Raw genomic sequence first — 18780 nt, 5'->3', positions numbered from 1 at the left:
GAAAGCCCACAACCCACTGGGAGGGGGAGCCTGCTGTCTGAAAAAATGCACACAAGGGATCATGGGGCAGAGGTATGTGTAGTGGGAGTGGCCTAAAGGCAGAACCAGCTGGCGGTGAGGGGCTGACTCCAGCCCTTCAGTGTTTGGAGCCCAAGCACCCGTGGAGTTTGCTGCAGAGAGGCTGCAACAGAAGCATCCCAGACTCGCTCAGAGGGCTTGCGGAGAAAAAGGACAACCTCGCCAGCTGGGCAGTGACTCTGGCCACGTGCAGTTCTGGTCTGTGCAGTGGCTGCAAAGCCACAGGCAGGCAGCTTTTTCATGAATTCATGTCCCAACGTTGGATGTCAGATGATGTGTAATCCTAATTTTGTTTTACCAATAAAAACCTGGAATCAGATATTAGAGTGAAAGCTGAAAGATCAGAGAAGCAGAGCATCCAGACACTATAGAGACTTCCTCTAGCATTCCTCTTACTGAAAAAGGGCTGAGCTCCTGTCTATACTTTGCCTTATCATTCCCTGTCTCCCATCTGTACAGCCCTCCAGACCAATATAGTTAACTAGTGGCTAGCTCCACCGTCTGATCTCCAGTAAGTTTTGTCAGATCAAAATATCACAAAAACAGACAGTTGTAAGCAACCATGTGGGTTGAACCTGTTAAGAGCAGCCAGTGCTTGTAACTACTCAGCCATTTCTCCAACCCTCTATTCCTCAATTTTAGCATGGAAAAGGCTTCTTTTTAAAAAATACTTAATTTCCCCTTTAAGAATACCCAGGTGTCTGCTGATACTGATAGCATAGGCAGATACAGAGGTATCCAGCTGCATTAAAGATGTTTGGCTGTGTGTGTCCCCGTCAAACCAACAGGGTGCCCCAAGTGGAGCCAACTGCATGCCCCAGCGGAGGGCCATTGTAGCAGCTCACCTGCAATGCAGGGACCGGGAGTGAGCTGCCTGAAGAGTGAATATAGGGAAAGGGGTAGGGAAAAGCCCAAGGCTGGTGTGCCGAGTGGGAGGGGACAAAGTCACTTCCCCAGAATGGTGGAGGGAGTGCAAAGAAACCACCCCTGGCTGTCTGCACCTAGGCAGAGAGCACAGGCCATGGAAGGCCAGGGGAGGGTCTGAGGTGATGAGGTGATGAGGTGATGAGGGAAAGCCACTGGTGGCTCTGTGCCTTTAATCCCAGCACTTGGGAGGCAGTGGCAGGCAGATCTCTGTGAGTTTGAGGCCAGCCTGATTTACAAAGTAAGTTCCAGGATAGCCAAGACTGTTTCACAGAGAAACCCTGTCTCGAAAAAAAAAAAAAAAAAAGATTTCTTCTGTTGGTGTTCATATGCAGTGTTTCTGTTGAGGTCTCCTCACTCCCAGGAGCCAGACAGTGCTTTCTTCCCCTCTGCTGCTGCTATGTGTATCATGGAAACATGGACCAACTTTCAGGGAAAGCAAACCTGGCACTTGCTCTTCATACATCTCGGACATGAGTCTCATCAGTCTGCTGGGTCACCTAAACTGTGGGGGTCCATGTATCTAGATATCTAAGTTCATTACATGTCCTTTCACTAACCCTGATATTGGGGGAATCCTCCTCCTCCCTCTTTGGTCCTCCTCTTTCTCATGTTGTATTATTTGGTGATAGGCAAATATTCCACCAAAGGACATCTACTCTCTCTTCCTCTTATCCTTTCAGCCATAGGTCAGCCAAGGGTCCCAAAACACTCTTTGTTTTGAGGTAGTGTCTCACTCTGTAGCCTAAATTGGTCTAGAACTCTAGGTAGCACAGGCTTGCCTCAAATTCATGGCAAGCCTCTTGCCTTAATCTCTCAATTGCTGGGATTACAGGCATAAGCCATCATTCCTGGAGTCCAAGACATATTGCTGCCCCGTTTCTTCCCAAAAGGTGCTGTCGGTGCCCCACACTCACTTTGAAATGTACTCAGGATGGTGTTACATGTCTTGGTGCACTTTCAGAAATGAGAAAGAAATGGTGTCACTTTATTATGATATACTATATCATTTGAATTTCCCTTGGAATTTCAGGGAGCAACCATTCCTTTCCCTAGAATTCACTCTCCTTTGAAGGAGAGATTGATAGGTAGACTTATAGGTAGACTGTGCTATCTGGTGCTGTAAGGACTGGAATGTTTAAATTAATGTGTAGTATCTGACAACAGCTTGAAACAGATGGCCATCACATAAACGGGCTTGAAGTGCACTCTTCACAATGCTGGTTCAAGGAGGACATCCGCCATCTGTGAGTGGTGATAGTGTGCATGAGACAAACTAAACACCAGGTGAGGTATGGTGGTGTGGGGAGAAGTGCATGTTCTAGAACATGTCTTTCTGATGGAAGTCTAGCAGGCTGTATGGAGAAAATCCTTATGAACATCTTGGGATCTCCATTTCAGGTGTTTAGTCCATCCCTGAGGATGCACGTTCCTTGGAAAATACAGTCTTCGCTAGGAGGGGAAAGGAAGACACTAGGAACCCTTCTCCTCACTTGCTGAGATAAGATTCCTGGAAGACTGAATACCTGTGGGCCTCATGGTCAAAACAAGGGTCTACTTATCCATGTCACGGGCTATCCAAATCCAGAGCACCTGGGCAGAGTACAGCGTGAAGGTTGTGAGGAAGTGTTTGAATACTGCAGTGAACTGGAATAACTTCAGTAGATCCTGGAGATGAAGAATCAACAGAGGAGAAGGGAAAGTGTGGTACAAACAATTCTATTTGTTCATTTTGAGAAAGTGTCTCAGTATTGTTGTACAGGCTAGCCTCTAACTTCTGGACACTAATAATCCTTCTGCCTCAGTCTCTCAAGCAGGTGCGACTGTAGGCATACACCACCACCCTGGATGGTATTAGTGTGGTGATACCTTTCTGGTAAAAGTAAGCTTGTCTGAGGATCAGAAGATGGAGCTTGCTACTAGCTAACCATAGAGGTCTGAAAGGCTGTACAGACAGACAGGAGATGAGATGGCTGGGCAGAAACATGAAGCAAGATGGCTGGGAGAGAGAGGATGTAAGTGGGAAGAAACAGGAACTTGGTCTCTGTTCCACTGGGAAGCTGCTGAAGTAAAGGTGGCTGTGGCTTGCTCCTCCTGCTCTCTGACCTCTCAGCATTTTCCTCTATATCTGACTCCAGGCTTTTATTGTTTAGGCCAATTAAGAACTCAGTTACATACTAGGAATTCTAGCCAGAGTCGATGCTAGTTCACATCTTTACCTGTGGTACACGGAAAGGAACATAGTAGCCAAATGGATTGCTAAATTTGCACAATGAGCATCTGATAGTATGCCAAGAGGAAGAGAAAACATTTTCTGTTAAGTCCTCCTGGGAAACCACAGAAAACACAATGAAGCAGATCTAAAACTTCCTAAGCTAAGGCTAAGGCTCAAATTCTCACTTATGGTAAATGCAATTTAGGAAGCAAAAAGAAAGGACTACTATTTGCTGGTTGAGATCTGAGGTACTGATACAAATCTATTAGGATGAAACATGCCATGGTTCTCAAAGACAGACAGGCAGAGGTGTGTGTGTGTGTGTGTGTGTGTGTGTGTGTGTGTGTGTGTGTGTGTGTGTGTGCATGTACCTGTGTGTGTGTGATACTGTCCCTGTTTTTAAACAGAGCACCCCAAGAGCCAGTCTGGTACATAGGTCATATTTCATTTTTCACAAGTTGGGCCATATAACTTTTGGCTATGACTTTCTCAAGCACCAATGTTTGGGGCTTTTCTTTTTGGCGGGGGGAGGGGGGGCGGGGGAGGAGCGAGGTTTAAAGACAGGGTTTCTCTGTGGCTTTGGAGGCTGTCCTGGAACTAGCTCTTGTGGACCAGGCTGGTCTCTAACTCACAGATATCTACCTGCCTCTGGCTCCCATGTGCTGGGATTAAAGGCGAGTGCCACCACCCCACCCTGCTGGGGCTTCTCAACACAAGTATGTTAGAAAGGACAAAAAAAGGAACCCAAACCATTATATGTACACATAATGTTAGTTCCTCTGTCTTGCACGTGCTTGTTGAAGAATACAGAGGGAACACTGAGCTAGACCCAGGCTTCTGACATCATTGTCATTTTGCTCAAACAGCTGACACTATCTACAAGAAATAGGTTCTGCCTGTGAGGAGCCGCACTCATATTCGCCATTACAAGATGGCGCTGACATCCGCTGCCGGATCAAGTAAACAGCGTTGGTATACATGTGCCCAGTGTTTTTCCACTGCCTAGCCCCGCCTATTCCATGGCGTCATATAGGGTGACGAGTCATGCACCTATCCCAGCTGTACACGCATCGCTCAGAGTTTGTGAGCCTTTATAAGGGGACGGGATTCTTGGCTCGGGGTCTCCGCTCTGGTAAGCTTATGCTCTCCTCTCAAGACGCATTAAAGCTTTACTGCAGAAGGATCCGAATGTCCTGTGTCGTTCTTGCTGGCGAGGCGATTGCGCGGGACATCTGCCAACCTATTTGGGAATCCAAATCATTCCAGTGTAGGCATTGCATGGTATGTTCCTCTTCCAAGTACAGTTCATCCTTGAGCATTCAGCCTGCTTTCTTTAGTAGTCAACCCTTTGCTTCTACTCTTAAACCAAATATTTGGCGGTAGACCTAACATCATATCCAACTTAAGAAAGAATGTGACACCCAGCGTACTGTGACCTCTGAGCCTTCCTGAAGCCCATGTACACAATCTCTTTAGAGTGGTTGTGCCAGAAAGACACTTGTGCTGAGATTGTTGGAGCTTGTTTCCTGGAGCTTCTGTGGTAAGGTGGGTGAAGCCAGGAACACGAGATCATTAGCACCTGCAAAGGAAGCCAAGGAAAGGAAAGTCAGAAGTGAGGACTGGAGGGCCTGGATCCTAGAGATGTTGCCTGCACTCTTAAATCAACACAAATTCATCAGAATTTCCAAGGGATTTTTTAAGTTAAATTATTCAGTGGATATGCCCTTTCAGTTACACCAACTTAAATAAATTTTTCTATCGTTTAGAATAAAACATTCCAACTAGTACAAAAAGATTTCTATTGTTTAAATAAAATAACTTTAGGATGGAAAAGAATGGGAATCACCCCAAAATAAATTTCTGAAATAACACATTAACAAAAGAATTTGAAATGGGCTGGAGAGATGGTTAATAGCACTGGATGCTGTTCCAGAAGACCTGGTTCAGTTCCCAGCACCCACACGGTAGCTCACTAATGTCTGTAACTCCAGTCTCAGGGGATCCAACCTCCTCTTCTGGCCCTTAGGAGCACCAGGCATATGTTTGGTACACAGACAGATATGAAAATAATATATCCACACATGAAATGATAATGAAGGAAAGAGAGAGTATGAATCATTTAGAACTATATTCAATTTTAAGTTACAAAATGCCTATCTAATCAACCCATTGCCATAAGCCTCTAATCATAGCACCTGGAAGATTGAGACAGGATTATGAGTTAGAGGCCAGTCCGGGCTTAGTAAACCACATAAACAACAAACAAACAAACAAACACCCAACCTGACAAGACACAAATGACAATCTGAAAACAACCTGAAAAGCATTCTTATCTGGATAAATGTGTAGCTTTTTGTAGAGTACCTGGCCCAGTGGGTGAAACCCTGGGTTCCATGTCCAGCACTGTGAACAAGCACACTGAAACAAACAGGAACAAAAAGGGAAAATTATGTCATACCAAAATCTAGAAGGAGAGAAGGGGAAAGTGCCAGGGTGATGAGTCAACTAATGAAGTGAACCAGCAAGGATCCAGAGTTCTTTCCATGTAGAACTTGGAATGTAGGGGCTGGAGAGACCGTGGTCAGGCACACTGCCTGCTTTTGCAGGCCTGGGTTTGGGTCCCAGTAACAACATGGCAGCTCACAACCATTACCAACTCCAGTTCCATGGGATCTGATATTCTCTTTTGGCTTCTGCAGGTACCAAATACACACACACACACACATGGTATATTCACCTAAATGGAGGCAAAACACCTATAAGCATAAGCTAAAATGATTAAAAAAAAACTAAAGGTAGAACTCCAAGATCTATAGTGAAGACATTTTTGAATGGACTGTGACAAATCTGAGAAACCTGAACTCACAAGTCCCCTAAGATTCCCCCTTTCCTTGTCTTTCTTCCCTGTCCCTCTGCCCCTCTCTCTTCCTTTCCAAACTTATTCTGAAATAGTTTTAAACTCACAATAAGTGTCCAAAATAGTACAGAATTTTCAGGTTCCCTTCACCTACTTCTGTCCAATGACAATATCTTATATAACACGAAAGCACCTTGTCAAAATCAGGACACTGACATTGGTACAGTATTATTAACCCAAGCCCAGACCTTATTAATACTTACCAGTTTTATAATCAACAAGCTCCTGGCTTAATCCCCATTCCTTAACTGTAATGCTTGGCAAGCAACTTATCTGTTCTCTATACAGTCTTGTCACCTTAAGAATGCTAAATAAGCCATTCATGCGGCATGTGTCTGTGGTCCTAGAATTTTGGAAGTAGAGGTATTGATCCTCATCAAGCATTAAAGATCATCTTCAGCTACATAACAAACTCGAGGCCAGCCTAGGCTATCGAAGATCCTGTCCAAAGACCAGGAAAGAAAAAGCCTGTGAATAGCCAGGTGGTGGTAACACACACCTTTAATTCCAGCACTTGAGAGGCAGAGGCAGAGGCAGAGGCAGAGGCAGAGGCAGAGGCAGAGGCAGAGGCAGAGGCAGAGGCAGAGGCAGAGGCAGAGGCAGAGGCAGAGGCAGAGGCAGGTAGATTTCTGTGAGTTCAAGGCCAACCTGGTCTAGAAAGCAAGTTCTAGGACAGCCAGAGCTGTTATACAGAGAAACTCTGTATCAGAAAACAAAACAAAAAGAAAAACATAAAAATCCCACTAAGTGGAAACATATAGTATGTAACTGAAAAAATGTCCCTTAAATCTATCAGAATTGAAAGTGCTGATATATTGTTCTTTTTTTTTTAATTATAAGACAATTTCTTTTTCAGTGTCTGAGGAAACTGGCCTTCCATTGACTAAAAATCTCTTAATCACTTCATAAATCTCATCTAGGGGGACATAGTTTATTAACAAAAATCAAAGCAAATAAGACCAGTCATGTGCTGTATATCAATGTTTTAATCAAAAATTCTCTCCCCCCCAAAAGGGAGTTATGCTGACGATGTGGGATGACCTTTTGTATGCTGAAAATATGTGTTGCTTTTATTGGCTGGTGAATAAAGCTGTTTTGGCCAATGGCTTAGCAGAGAGAGACAGAGACAGAGAAAGACAGAGAGAGGTGGGGGAAGGGAAGGGGAGGGGGGAGGGGAGGGGCTGTGAGGGGAGAAAGGAGAGAGAAGGTGGGCAATGTAGTCGATGGGGAGGCAAGATACCAGGGCATCACTGGTAAGCTACAGTCATGTGGTGATACACAGTTTAGTAAAAATGGGTTAATTTATAAGAGTGTGTGCTAGCCAGTAATAAGCCTAAGCCATTGGCCAAACAATTATAAATATATATTTTAAGTCTCTGAGTGGTTATCCTATAAGTGGCTGTGGAAACCACATGGGCGGAGAGAAACTGGTCCAGGGGGACCAGGCAGAATGCATAATAGCATCCAACTATACAGCATAGCCAAGATGTACAAAGGTTGCAACATCTAGGTCTGTGTAGGTGTGTCCTCTGATGTCTCTACAACATTAGCAATGCATTTCTCTGAAGTACTCCTGTCCGGTGACACATGACAGCTGCATATTTTGAAAGAAAACTGAGAATACATGTGGGAAGGTTCCAGAAATGCTCCACAAAAGGAACAACACTTAACAGAACATTGCATTGGATTGATCAACATGGGAACACTTCCCAGATTTTTCTAATAAGTTGAAAAGCCACAACATTTTGTATGTATGTATGTATGTATGTATGTATGTATGTATGTATGTATGTATGTGCTGAGGATCTGTCCCATAACCTGATATACATTAGGGAAATTCTCTAACTTTCAGATACATCCCCTGCACGGTTTAAGGGGGAACAAAAAGGCTTTGGGAGCAGGGAAAATTTTTGCTTGAGGACACCCTTCTAGGATATGGAGAAAGAATTTGGTCAAGGCACCATCTGTATTTTTCAAAGAGCTCATTGACATGGTTCCTATGTCTGAAGGCTAGAGGTGATGGTAGAATTTAGCACTGTGTTCTTTGAATTCAAGCTATACTAACAGATACCAGGAAACAGGGTGAATACAGGACTAATGGGGCAATCAGAATGTTTTAATTCCTGGGAGTTATTTGGTTGTGGCTATTAATCACAGTGAATTCATTAGATACACACTTTATGTGAGTGAATTTTGATCTATGGAATCATAGAAACTCTAACTCTGGTGAACACAGATCTGACTTCAGCCACCTTGGGAAGGATTGTGGCCTTCAGCTAGTGTCTGGACATAGCTGCAGTACAGCCAAGACATGGACCCTGTGACCTAGTTGAAAATCTATCTTGTGATTCTCTTCCCTTCCCTCCAACCAAGGGCACCCAGGAAAGGAGATTTCCCTTTGAGAAAGATCACACAGGCAACAAGTATGCTAATACCTGTGGGTCAGCGGTGGCTTAGGAAGTCATGATTAACCCAGTCTGGGCTCCAGCATCACAGTAATTCTAGGTAGCCAATTGTAGGTCTTCTTTACTTTCTGAGAGTTTCTGCTTGTTTTCTTTGAAGTCTGGGTGTTTTAGTTATCGTTCTATTGCTGTGATAAAACATCATGACTAAGGCAATGTATGTAAGGGAGCATTTAATTGTGGGCTTGCTTACAGTTTCATAGGGTTAGTACATGATCATCACAGTGAGGAGTGTGGCAGTAGGCAAGCAAAACGGCACTGGAGCAGCAGCTGAGGGTTCATATCCGCCCCACAGGTTGAAGGCAGAGAGAGAGAGACAGAGAGACTGATTGGGCCCAGCATGGGCTTTTGAAGCTTCAAAGCCCACTCCCAGTGACACGTTTCCTCCAACAAGGTCACACTTCCTAGTACTTCTCAAACATTTCCACTAACTGAGGACCATACATTCAAACAAATGAGCCTGTGGGGACCATTCTCATTCAGGACCACATCCTGCAAGCCATTCCCATAAATCCCATATATACATTCATTCATTCTATCAGTTCTGTTCTTTTAGAGAACTGACTAATACAGTCACCAAGCAGTGTGCACAGGAAGGAACAGCAGGGCACTGAGAATCCAGGAATCTCTTGGAAGATGTCAGTCACTGGGAAGAATGTTTAAGTTAAACATGCATGATGTCACTTTTGTTAAATGGAACTTTAAGTTTGGTAGAATGGTCACAAGGCTGCTGAACACCTGAAATAATAGCAGGGAAGGAAAAAGACAAAGTCAAGTGTTGTCCTGCTTCTGCTACAGCTGTGGTGGTTTAAATGTTGCCCTCAGTCTTGGGCATCTGAATACTTGGGCCTCAGCTGGTGGTGCTTTTGGGAAGGTTTAGGAGGTGTGGCCTTGTTGCAGGGGTGTCACTGGAGGTGGGCTTTGCAAATTTAACGATTTATGCATTTCAAATTTGGTCTCTGCTTCCTGCTTGTAGTTTGAGATGTGAGCCCTGTGTTGAGTTCTAGCTGTCATGTCTGCCACCTGCTGTCATGTTGTCCTGTAAGCCCAAATAAACCCTCCCTTCTGTAAGTTACCTTGGTCATGGTGTTTTATTACAGCAACAGAAAGAAAACTGATATGGGGAGATTTTGATAATTTCTGGATACCTACACAGGCAAGCCAGTTCTAGCAGTTGCAGGATCAGGGTGTGTCCTATACTTACAAGCTCTGTCTCTGGTAGGGGTAGTGACAGTGGTATTGTGCCCCTTGTCTCAGTGTTAGTGTGAATGAGAGACTCTGGCTGGTTATAAAATAGCCATAGTTCCAACAACAGCAGAAGCTACTTAATCAGCCTCAATGGCACAGTCATATGGTTCCTATCCTGTAACAAGTCTTTCTTTATACAGCTAGCTGTCTAGTAATGGCCTGGAGACTTTTTTTTTATTACTTATGAAAGCTTGACCTTCGCATAGGCTTGATCCTAACTAGCTCTTACAACTTAAAATAACCCATCTATATTAATCTGGGTTCTGTCAAATGACTTGTCACCTCTCCTCAGTACCCTACATCTGACTTCCTCCACATCTGGCTGGGGGATCTTCTGCGTGTCTGATTCTTTCTCAGAGTTCCCATGTCTCCCTGGAAATCCTCTCTATGCTCTCCTGCCTAAGTACTGGCTGTTTAGCTCTTTACTAAACCAATCAGAAGGTGCCTTCGGCAGGTGAGACAGACCCTTTCTAGTCCATTGATGTCTTTTCACTTCTGCAGCCTTCCCAACACTTTCTGAAGTCAGTTTGCTATATTAAATTTCTGCAGTTTGACTACTTATGAGGGATTTATATTTTCAGAAGTGAATACTAAGGAACCCGTACATGGCCCTCAGCAGTGTCCTGAGCTCTGGATGATGGACTGTGACATGGGATGTAGGAGTAAGAGTCTTAGGAGTTCTGGTCCTCTGTCTTCTTCTCCCTCGGTTAGCTGTTTTAGGGGACAGAGGAGCAACAGCAATGGATCCCTGCATCACCATGTGGAAGAAACCACTCCCCTGCCTCACCCTCCAGAGTGTTTGGACTAAAGGCATGTGCTATTGATCACACCTGGCAGGGGTTTATTTATCTCACCTGTGGATAGAAGAGAAAACATCTCTTCGTTTTGAATGGCACCAAGTATTTCCTAAGAAACAGAAGTAAACTTATGTGTAAAACAACCACATTATATACATGGCCAATATGATCCAGTAGTTTCCATGATGATTCATATTAATTTGGGAAAATACCATGTAAACATCTAAGGATGCAGAATGATTTAGGTAGAGAGAAGAGAGCATGAAAACTTCTATAGTCTTTTTTATAGGGTAATATAGGGTAATATGCACAATGTGGATATATAATTTTTTTTTTTAGGGAGTTTGAGGCCAGCCTGGGCCTCATGAGATGCTGTTTTAAACAGTCACTGTTCTTGAAAGAGAGCCATTAGCTTAGATTACCTCTTAGATGCCTTTCCAGTTTAAGACAGCGCAACAATTCATATAAGGTAGAGTGAAATTCTTGGTTTTATCTGCTTGTTTTTTGAGACATAGTCTCCTTGTGTAGCCTAGGCTGGTCAAAGGTTTACCATCTGTTGTCAGTTTCCCAAATGCTGAGTTATAGGTGTGGGCAATGATGCTAGATTTGGGAAATGAAATGCCGCTAAATTTTTCACTGGTTTCCTGGGTGTGGTGGTGCAATTTGAGAGTGGAGACAGTGAGTCTTCAGGCCGAGGCCAGACTGGAGTACATAGAGAAGTCTATTCCAAAGGAAATCCCTGAAGAGCGGGCACTAAAAGTACAGAGGCTGTTGGAGTGTAACTAACTCAGGGGTAGAACATGTGTGTGCTTAGCATGAGAAAGAGCTCACGTTCAGTTCCTATCGTCCCTTTCCCAAAACCAATGTAAACATTTGTCATAGTAAATACAATCATATGAAGACTGGAGTATTACTATTACTGCTTATTATCCTGACTCTGCAGGAAGGCAAGGTACAACTTTCAAAAGGCTTAAAAACACACCGCCAGTCAGTCACCCATTCTGGTTTAAAACGTTTGTACTCTGTACGGGGATTATAAATCACTTTTAATCTGTGCGTCGTGTGCCCTATTCTTCCTCCCGTTAAAAACGAAGCCCCAGACAGGATGCAGTCCTCAACTCACACCCCGTACACTTGAGGACAGCAACACTGGCCTTCCCAGGGCAGCAGCCAGGCTCGCACCGCCTTTCGCTTCCCTTAGCCGCACGCCAGGCCTTCTTCCTCACAGCCAATGACAAGCCGGGCTTTCGGGCTCCCTGGTCCCGGTGCGGCGCATGCGCACGCCCTCTGCGTCCCGGGAACGCTTAGCGATCCGTTTCCTTCTCTTTCTTTCCCGGATCGCGCGACACCCCAAACCCTTCCCACCCCGTTCTCGCCGAGGAGCACCTCGCAGTCCCTCACGAGGTGCCGCTCGGGCCCGGGACGCGGCGGTACCCGGATGTGGAGCCGCTCTCGCCCGGCGGGGACTCGGTGGCGGGGCGGAGCGCGGCGGCGTGCGCGGGGGCTGAGGGAAGCGGGGCCCGGGGCCCGGGCGCCGGCCGCTCGCCGGCCGCTAGCGCCGCCATCCACCGCGGAGCCGGCTCCCGGGCGCCCAGGCACAAGCGAGCGGCCGGGGGCCGCTGAGGGCCGGCAGCTTGCCTGGCCTCCCGCTGCGCTCGCCGCCGCGCCCGGGCGAGCCTCCCCCGGCCCTCCGCGCTCCCGGCCGGGGGAGAGCGAGGTTTGCTGGCGGCCGTCGCTGTAGCCCGGCCGGGGAGCCCGGGGCAAGCGGCAGAGCCCCCGCCCACGGCCGCTCGCCCTCGGCCTGCAAGCCGCCTCCTGCGAGCCGCCGCGGGCGGGCCTCCAGTGGAGCGGGGCCGCGACGGCCACGGCCCCGCCCGGGCGAAGGGCTTCTCGGGGACCGCCCCGCCGCCGCCCCGGTGAGTCGGCCCCACGGCCCGCGGGCTCGCTGCCGCCCCCGCCGGCGCCCAGAGTGCGGCCCGGGCCCAGATCCCTCACGGCTCCCCCGCCGGCGGCGGCGGCGCCCGCCGCCCGGGCCCCGATGAGTAACTCCCGCAACAATCGGGTGATGGTGGAGGGGGTCGGCGCCCGCGTAGTGCGCGGCCCAGACTGGAAGTGGGGCAAGCAGGACGGCGGCGAGGGCCATGTGGGCACCGTGCGGAGCTTCGAGAGCCCGGAGGAGGTCGTGGTGGTGTGGGACAACGGCACAGCCGCCAACTACCGCTGCTCCGGGGCCTACGACCTGCGCATCCTAGACAGCGCGCCCACCGGTAAGTAAGCGGGGCCGGCGGGCCCGGGGCTACGCGCGTGGGAGGAAGGGGCGAGGCCGGCCGCGGGACGCCTGCGCTGCAGTGCAGGGCCACCGGGAGTTTGAGGTCCCAGATCCCGGTCAGCAAACTTGCAGAGCAGGACCCCACCTCCCACCCGCAATCTCCAAGGGATTGGTGGAAGAAGGTCCTCGGCCAGCACTTTCCTAGATGAAAAGCGTCGCAGACAACAGATTTCCTCCTCTTTGGGACAGGGGCTGTGCAATAAGGATTGACATTAATCAGCCATCAAGTGATAACTGTCTGCTGGGAGGCTTGCTTTGCCATATGGTGTGGAGTTGCCAGGGGCCCGTCCCTTGGTGCCTTCGCATTGTTGAGCTAGCTTTTTTCATTCCCGCTGGTGACACAGAATGACTTATGAGTTCAGCTGATAAATACCACTTGGGACTGTGAAAATGCATTTTCATCCAAATTGTTTAATTATGTATGTTTGTAGTAATAGAGGGGAAACACTGAGCTGGTGTGTGTGTGTGTGTGTGTGTGTGTTTCCAAGGGGAAGACAGACATAGGAAACGCCTTTATTTTTCTTTCTTTGATTAGTATCCTGCCTCGATACGATGAAAATGCTATCTATACATTCATCCTGAGATTTAGTGATGGTTATGGTTTATTCCATTATAGGGGTCTGAGTTATTTACACTGTAATTTTTTATGTGACAGAGTTGCTTTCACAAAATAAATACGATTTATTTTAATCTATTTTCATTTAGATCTACTTTTTTTCTTTTTTCTTTTTTTCTTGTTTTGTGCAGCTCTGGCTGTCCTGGAGCTAACTTTGGAGACCAGGTTGGCCTCGAACTCACAGAGATCTGCCTGTCTCTGTCTCCCTAAAAGTGTGCACCACCACCGCCAGGCATGGATATGTTCTTGATAATTGTATTCATTTATAAAGTTTAAGTTGAAATTGTATTACACTTCAGAATTTCTAAATAGGATGCTACCGAGACAGTGAGTTTGGCAGAGCCTAATCATGAAATGGATGAATAGTTGCTGCTATTAACAGAGAGAAGCTAGCGTGAGCCAACTCAGTTTTGAACAAGTAATTTATAAACTTTTGTTAAACTTTTAAAGAGACGGTCTCATGCAGTCCACTGTCTTGGACTTAATGTGTTGATGAGGTTGGCTCTGCACTCCTGATCCTCTTGCCTCAGTTTCCCCCAAGTGCTGAGATTCCATGTATACCCAGATGAAAATAGTGTTTTCTTTTAGCTAGTTTTTGTGCACTGAAAGGGATGTATGTGCATCACTCAAAGGGCAGCCATTGTTACCTGTTTCTAGTATATTTTTAAGTTGCAAGCACAGATGTGAATATATTGAAAATACAAATGTCTTTTCCCCCTTAAATACAAACACAATAAACTATATTTAGTTTCTGTACTTTGCCTGTGTGTGCACAGGGGTGGATATATATCTGGGTGTACATGTGTGTGGAGGTCAGATGTCAATGTCTGGGGTCTTCCTCAGTCAGTTCTTTGCTTTTTGAGACAGGGTTGCTCACCAAACCTCACTGATTGGTTAGTCAGGCTGGGCTTCAAACCCTGGGGGTCTTCTTGTTACTGTCTCCACAGCACTGAGATTTCAGGCACATGAGAGTCTTGGCTGGCTTTTTTTTTTAGCACAGGTACTCAGGATCCCATCTGGTTTGAGCCATCTCCCCAGCCCTTCATTTAGTAATTGGTCTTGGTGATTGTTCCATGTTTGTATTCTGTATTCATGTTTTTATTCTTTCATGAGTGAATGGTATTCCAGTGAGTGGGTGTAGAAGTTGAGTTTCCCAGTAGCTTATTGATAGGTATTTATTTATATTTTGGGTCTTCTTACAATGATGCCATGGATGAATCCTTCTACAAATCCTTGTGCACATACGCCACTTCTACACAAGTGGAATTGCTGCACCAAAGTATGCACACATTTAATATTTGCATAGATGTTAACTGATTGTCCTCAAAGATATTTGAAGTTTACATTCCTAGCAATTGTATTTGATATATATGCCTGTTTATGCACACTTTAAAACTTTGGTTTTATGCTAGCTCAGTCTGAAGTCTGATTGAGGTATAATAATTTGGAGCAATTCTTAAGATTAGTGATTGTAGGTTTATGGAGAAATTTAAGTGTCTTTTTAGAGTAGAGGTATCTTTTTTTCCTTCTCAAACATTTATTATTTTCTTTGTGGTGAAAAACTTTAAAATCCTTTTTTTTCTACAGCACATTGTCATTCATGACAATCACTGTCCTGTGCAGCAGAGCCCTAGAACTTAGTTTTTAATCTTCTGTCATGATTGTGCTAGAGCTGGCTCATGTTTTGTAGTATGGAGTCTGTCTGATGTATTGAAAGCTTAGTATGAAAGCATGTGCTTTTAAGGGTGACTGTCAGCCTTTGTTTACTTCAGGATAGTCTAATTTGCTCACTGATGGAAACAGTTCATCTTGTTCATCTGGTTCCTTTTTGAAGATACTGTGTTGGTGCTGGGGATTGAGCCCAAGGCCCATGCTGTTTGACTGCTGCATTCTAGCCCTTAGCAAACATTTGGAAGCTCTTTTGCAGCAGATTAGGTAGTCTTCATGTGGAATGCTTGTTGGAATGTATTTTAGTTTCTGTAGTTTAATTTTTATACATTTTAAGTATCTTTAAAGTATTGAACAAACATAAGCTCTTAGTTCTGGTTTTCTCTCTTAGCCTTATAATGCTCCTTTTTGTTGTTCTTTTTTTTGCTTTAAATATGAATGATGTCTACTGACATTTTATTACATTCTGTAAGATTTGCTGTTATATTCAGTGCTTGATATTTATTTACACAATAGTGAAAAATGACAAAATTCATCTTTCACTTTGAAGTAATTTTAGGCCTATAGAAATATTGTATACTAGTAAGATTTTTCTTGCTTTCACTCATCTCTTTCATTTAATGGTTTCCTTTAACTTTGGGCCATGTTCTCATTCTTTGTCTTTCAGAGGTACCAGCCACTAATCATGTAGACTGTCCTTCAAACTGTTTTCCTCATAGCTAAATGCTAGCAAAGTATTTTGGCAAGAGTATGATAGAATTTTGCCCTTTGCAGTATTAGGAGATGCATAATATCCATCAGTCTCATTACTGTTAACTTAGCAGCTCTTCACCTTCTAGAACTTTTTTGTTTTGTTTTTCAAGACAGGGTTTCTCTGTGTAACCCTGGCTGTCTTGGAACTTGCTCTGCAGACGAGGCTGGCCTTGAATTCAGAGATCTGCCTGTCTCTGCCTTTGAGTTCTAGGATTAAAGACATGAGCCACCACTGCCTGGTTCCTTCTAGTGCTTTTGTATTATCAGTGCAATACGAATATGAAGATTGAATCATCATGCCTGCACCTTTGGCCATATGAAGCCTGCAAAAGTGTCTTCCTTAGGGTTATTCAAAAACCATAGTGAGAATTCCTGCCTTAAGGGACTTTCTCACTGAACAGAGTTTTGCATAAAAATGTTCATAACAGTGCTGGTTGCATGTAAAAGAAAAAAAATTAGAAAAAAACCAAAAAGTATATAAATAAGAGAATGATTAATAATAGTCTTGATAACAAATGAGAAAGCTGTGCATATTTGAATGGTGGCGTAGTAGTAGTGCAGGAGAAATGGTAAATGATTAAAGCTGCAAAAGAAATCTGGAATGTTGGAGATGAGCTTGTACATAGATGGGGGAGTTATTTGTTAGCAGGTACAAGGCCCTGGGTTTTATCATCAGGAAGGAACAAAAAGCCCTTTGATATGTCAAGATGCAAAATATACTATGGATTACTTAGAGTTTTAAAAAATTACATTTGTGTATGTGCTACAGTAGGTGTGGTGGTTCACCCCTTCCACTATGTGGGTTCTGGGAACTGAATGGGGGGGGATTAAGTTGTCAGGCTTTGAGACAGACATCTTTACTGTCATCTTCCCAGCTCTATTGCAGTATTTGAACTAATGTCCAGGCTAGGCAAACCTTAAGAAGAGGAGTGTTTGGTAGGAGTTTGTATTATATAACTTGGGTCTTAGGTACATTTGGCTTGTTTGTAGTTCCCAAGAAGACTGTGGAATTACATGGGTTATTAGTTGGGGGTTGTGAAGTTTATGATCAGGTAGGTATAGTTGACGTTATCATCTAAGTACTGGGTTTAGAGGATTTTGGAGAAGCATATTTTTACTTAAGATTTGTCTTGTTATCATTCAAGGCAGTACTATATTATTACCAAAGGGCATGGAGAACATGGATTAGTGTTTCCCAAGGTTCTCTCTGTTATTCTTGGCATGTGTAAAAAGGTGGTGGTCAGGAAAGTCAGGTTTATTCAAACTCTCCCAGTCTTTGTTGGTCTGAGACGTTGGAGTGTGTATGGAATCTTTGTGTCCAGTTCTAGCTAAGAATGTTTCTGAGGTCACATGGCAAAGCCATGTAATCACAACTGTGTATCAATTGTGAACTTTAAAGGTGCTAACCCAGGATTAAAAGAAAGAAGTCTTAAGATATTTCTTTTCTGAGGTTTTCTTCTGGTCCATTTCTAGAACTATAGCAGAAAAGTGTATTGTCCAGGGACCTTGGGAGATCAGTGGGTGGGGGAATAATAGACAGCAGGATGCCAGACAGGGAAGGATGAAATGTCATTGAGATTGTGCTCAGTAATAGTTAGTAACACCTGCAAAGGAAGTAGATTTTCCTGTAGGTTCTGACTATTCATAAAGACTTCTGTATGGTGACTTTATTTCTGACTTTTAAAGCAATGTTTTAAGTGAAAGTCCATCCAAGGCTTTTGGGGGCCATTGGGAGGCTAGGTATCAAGCCCAGAGTCTTGAGTAATTCAAACCTGATCTCTTACTATTCCTTCTCTGTATCAGATTATTCCTTGGTTGTATTGAGAACCTCAGCAAATTAGCTTAGTAGACCCTGTATTAATATTTCTATACTCCAGGAAGCATATAGACCATTCTGGCGTCTTTCAGAATGCAGATTCCGACTCAGCAGCTCTTACTCTTCAAGAACTACTCTCTTCCCCTTCCCCTCCCTGTTTTTCTCCTCCACCCCCTCTCCCTGTGTAGGTGTGCATATACCTTTTTTTTAAAAAAAGATTTATTTATTATGTATACAGTATTCAGTCTGCATGCATGCCTCCAGGCCAGAAGAAGGCACCAGATCTCATTACAGATGGTTGTGAGCCACCATGTGGGTGATGGGAATTAAACTCAGAACCTCTGGAAGAGCAGTCAGTTCTCTTAACCTCTGAGCCATTTCTCCAGCCCCATGCATATACCTTTTATCACAACTGGTGGGTGACAGACAGTAGAGATGAGGTCAGTTCACTGATATCCCCCTTATTCTGTCCTCGGTTTGTAATATATTAAGTAGATCAGAAATGATCACCACCTGTAATACCTTTAGAAGTGAAATTTGTGATATAACATTATAATTTGGCCAGTACTCCTTTAAAATATTTATTTGTATTTTCTTTTATAATGATAGTGGCTGGTTATTTAAAATGCATTCATGGGGGTTGGGGAATTTAGCTCAGTGGTAGAGCGCTTGCCTAGCAAGCACAAGGCCCTGGGTTCGGTCCTCAGCCCTGGGGAAAAAAAAAAAGACAAAATAAAATGCATTCATGTAACATTCATTGTCATTTGTTTTTTAAAGTTAACCATAATTCTCTGTTGCCCAGAGACAGCTGCTTTGGTGTACTGTTAATTTCTCTTTTAACACTTTTTTTTTCCTGCTTGAGATTTTATGGGGCAGTTGTTCTTTGATATGTTTGGTGAATTGGTTCTAGGAACTCTTTACTGGTTCCAGAATGCAAGGATGCTCATGTTCCTTGAT

General features: G+C 44.6%; 1 protein-coding gene across 2 annotated transcripts in view; it reads left to right on the top strand.

Moving 5' to 3' along the window:
- The first annotated feature begins 12636 nt into the window (after positions 1-12636).
- Positions 12637-18780, top strand: part of Mib1 (mindbomb E3 ubiquitin protein ligase 1) — a 113633-nt gene continuing 107489 nt past the window's right edge. For both annotated transcript variants that reach the window (XM_027404324.2, XM_027404323.2), the window contains exon 1: positions 12637-12908. In XM_027404324.2, coding sequence (XP_027260125.1) covers positions 12680-12908 — 229 coding nt within the window. In that variant the 5' untranslated portion in view covers positions 12637-12679. The remainder of the gene's footprint in view (positions 12909-18780) is intronic.

Source organism: Cricetulus griseus, chromosome 2 (genome assembly GCF_003668045.3).
Source record: "Cricetulus griseus strain 17A/GY chromosome 2, alternate assembly CriGri-PICRH-1.0, whole genome shotgun sequence".
Lineage (NCBI taxonomy): Eukaryota > Metazoa > Chordata > Mammalia > Rodentia > Cricetidae > Cricetulus > Cricetulus griseus.
The sequence above is the reverse complement of the archived record's forward strand: the minus strand, read 5'-3'. Positions and strand labels throughout refer to the sequence as shown.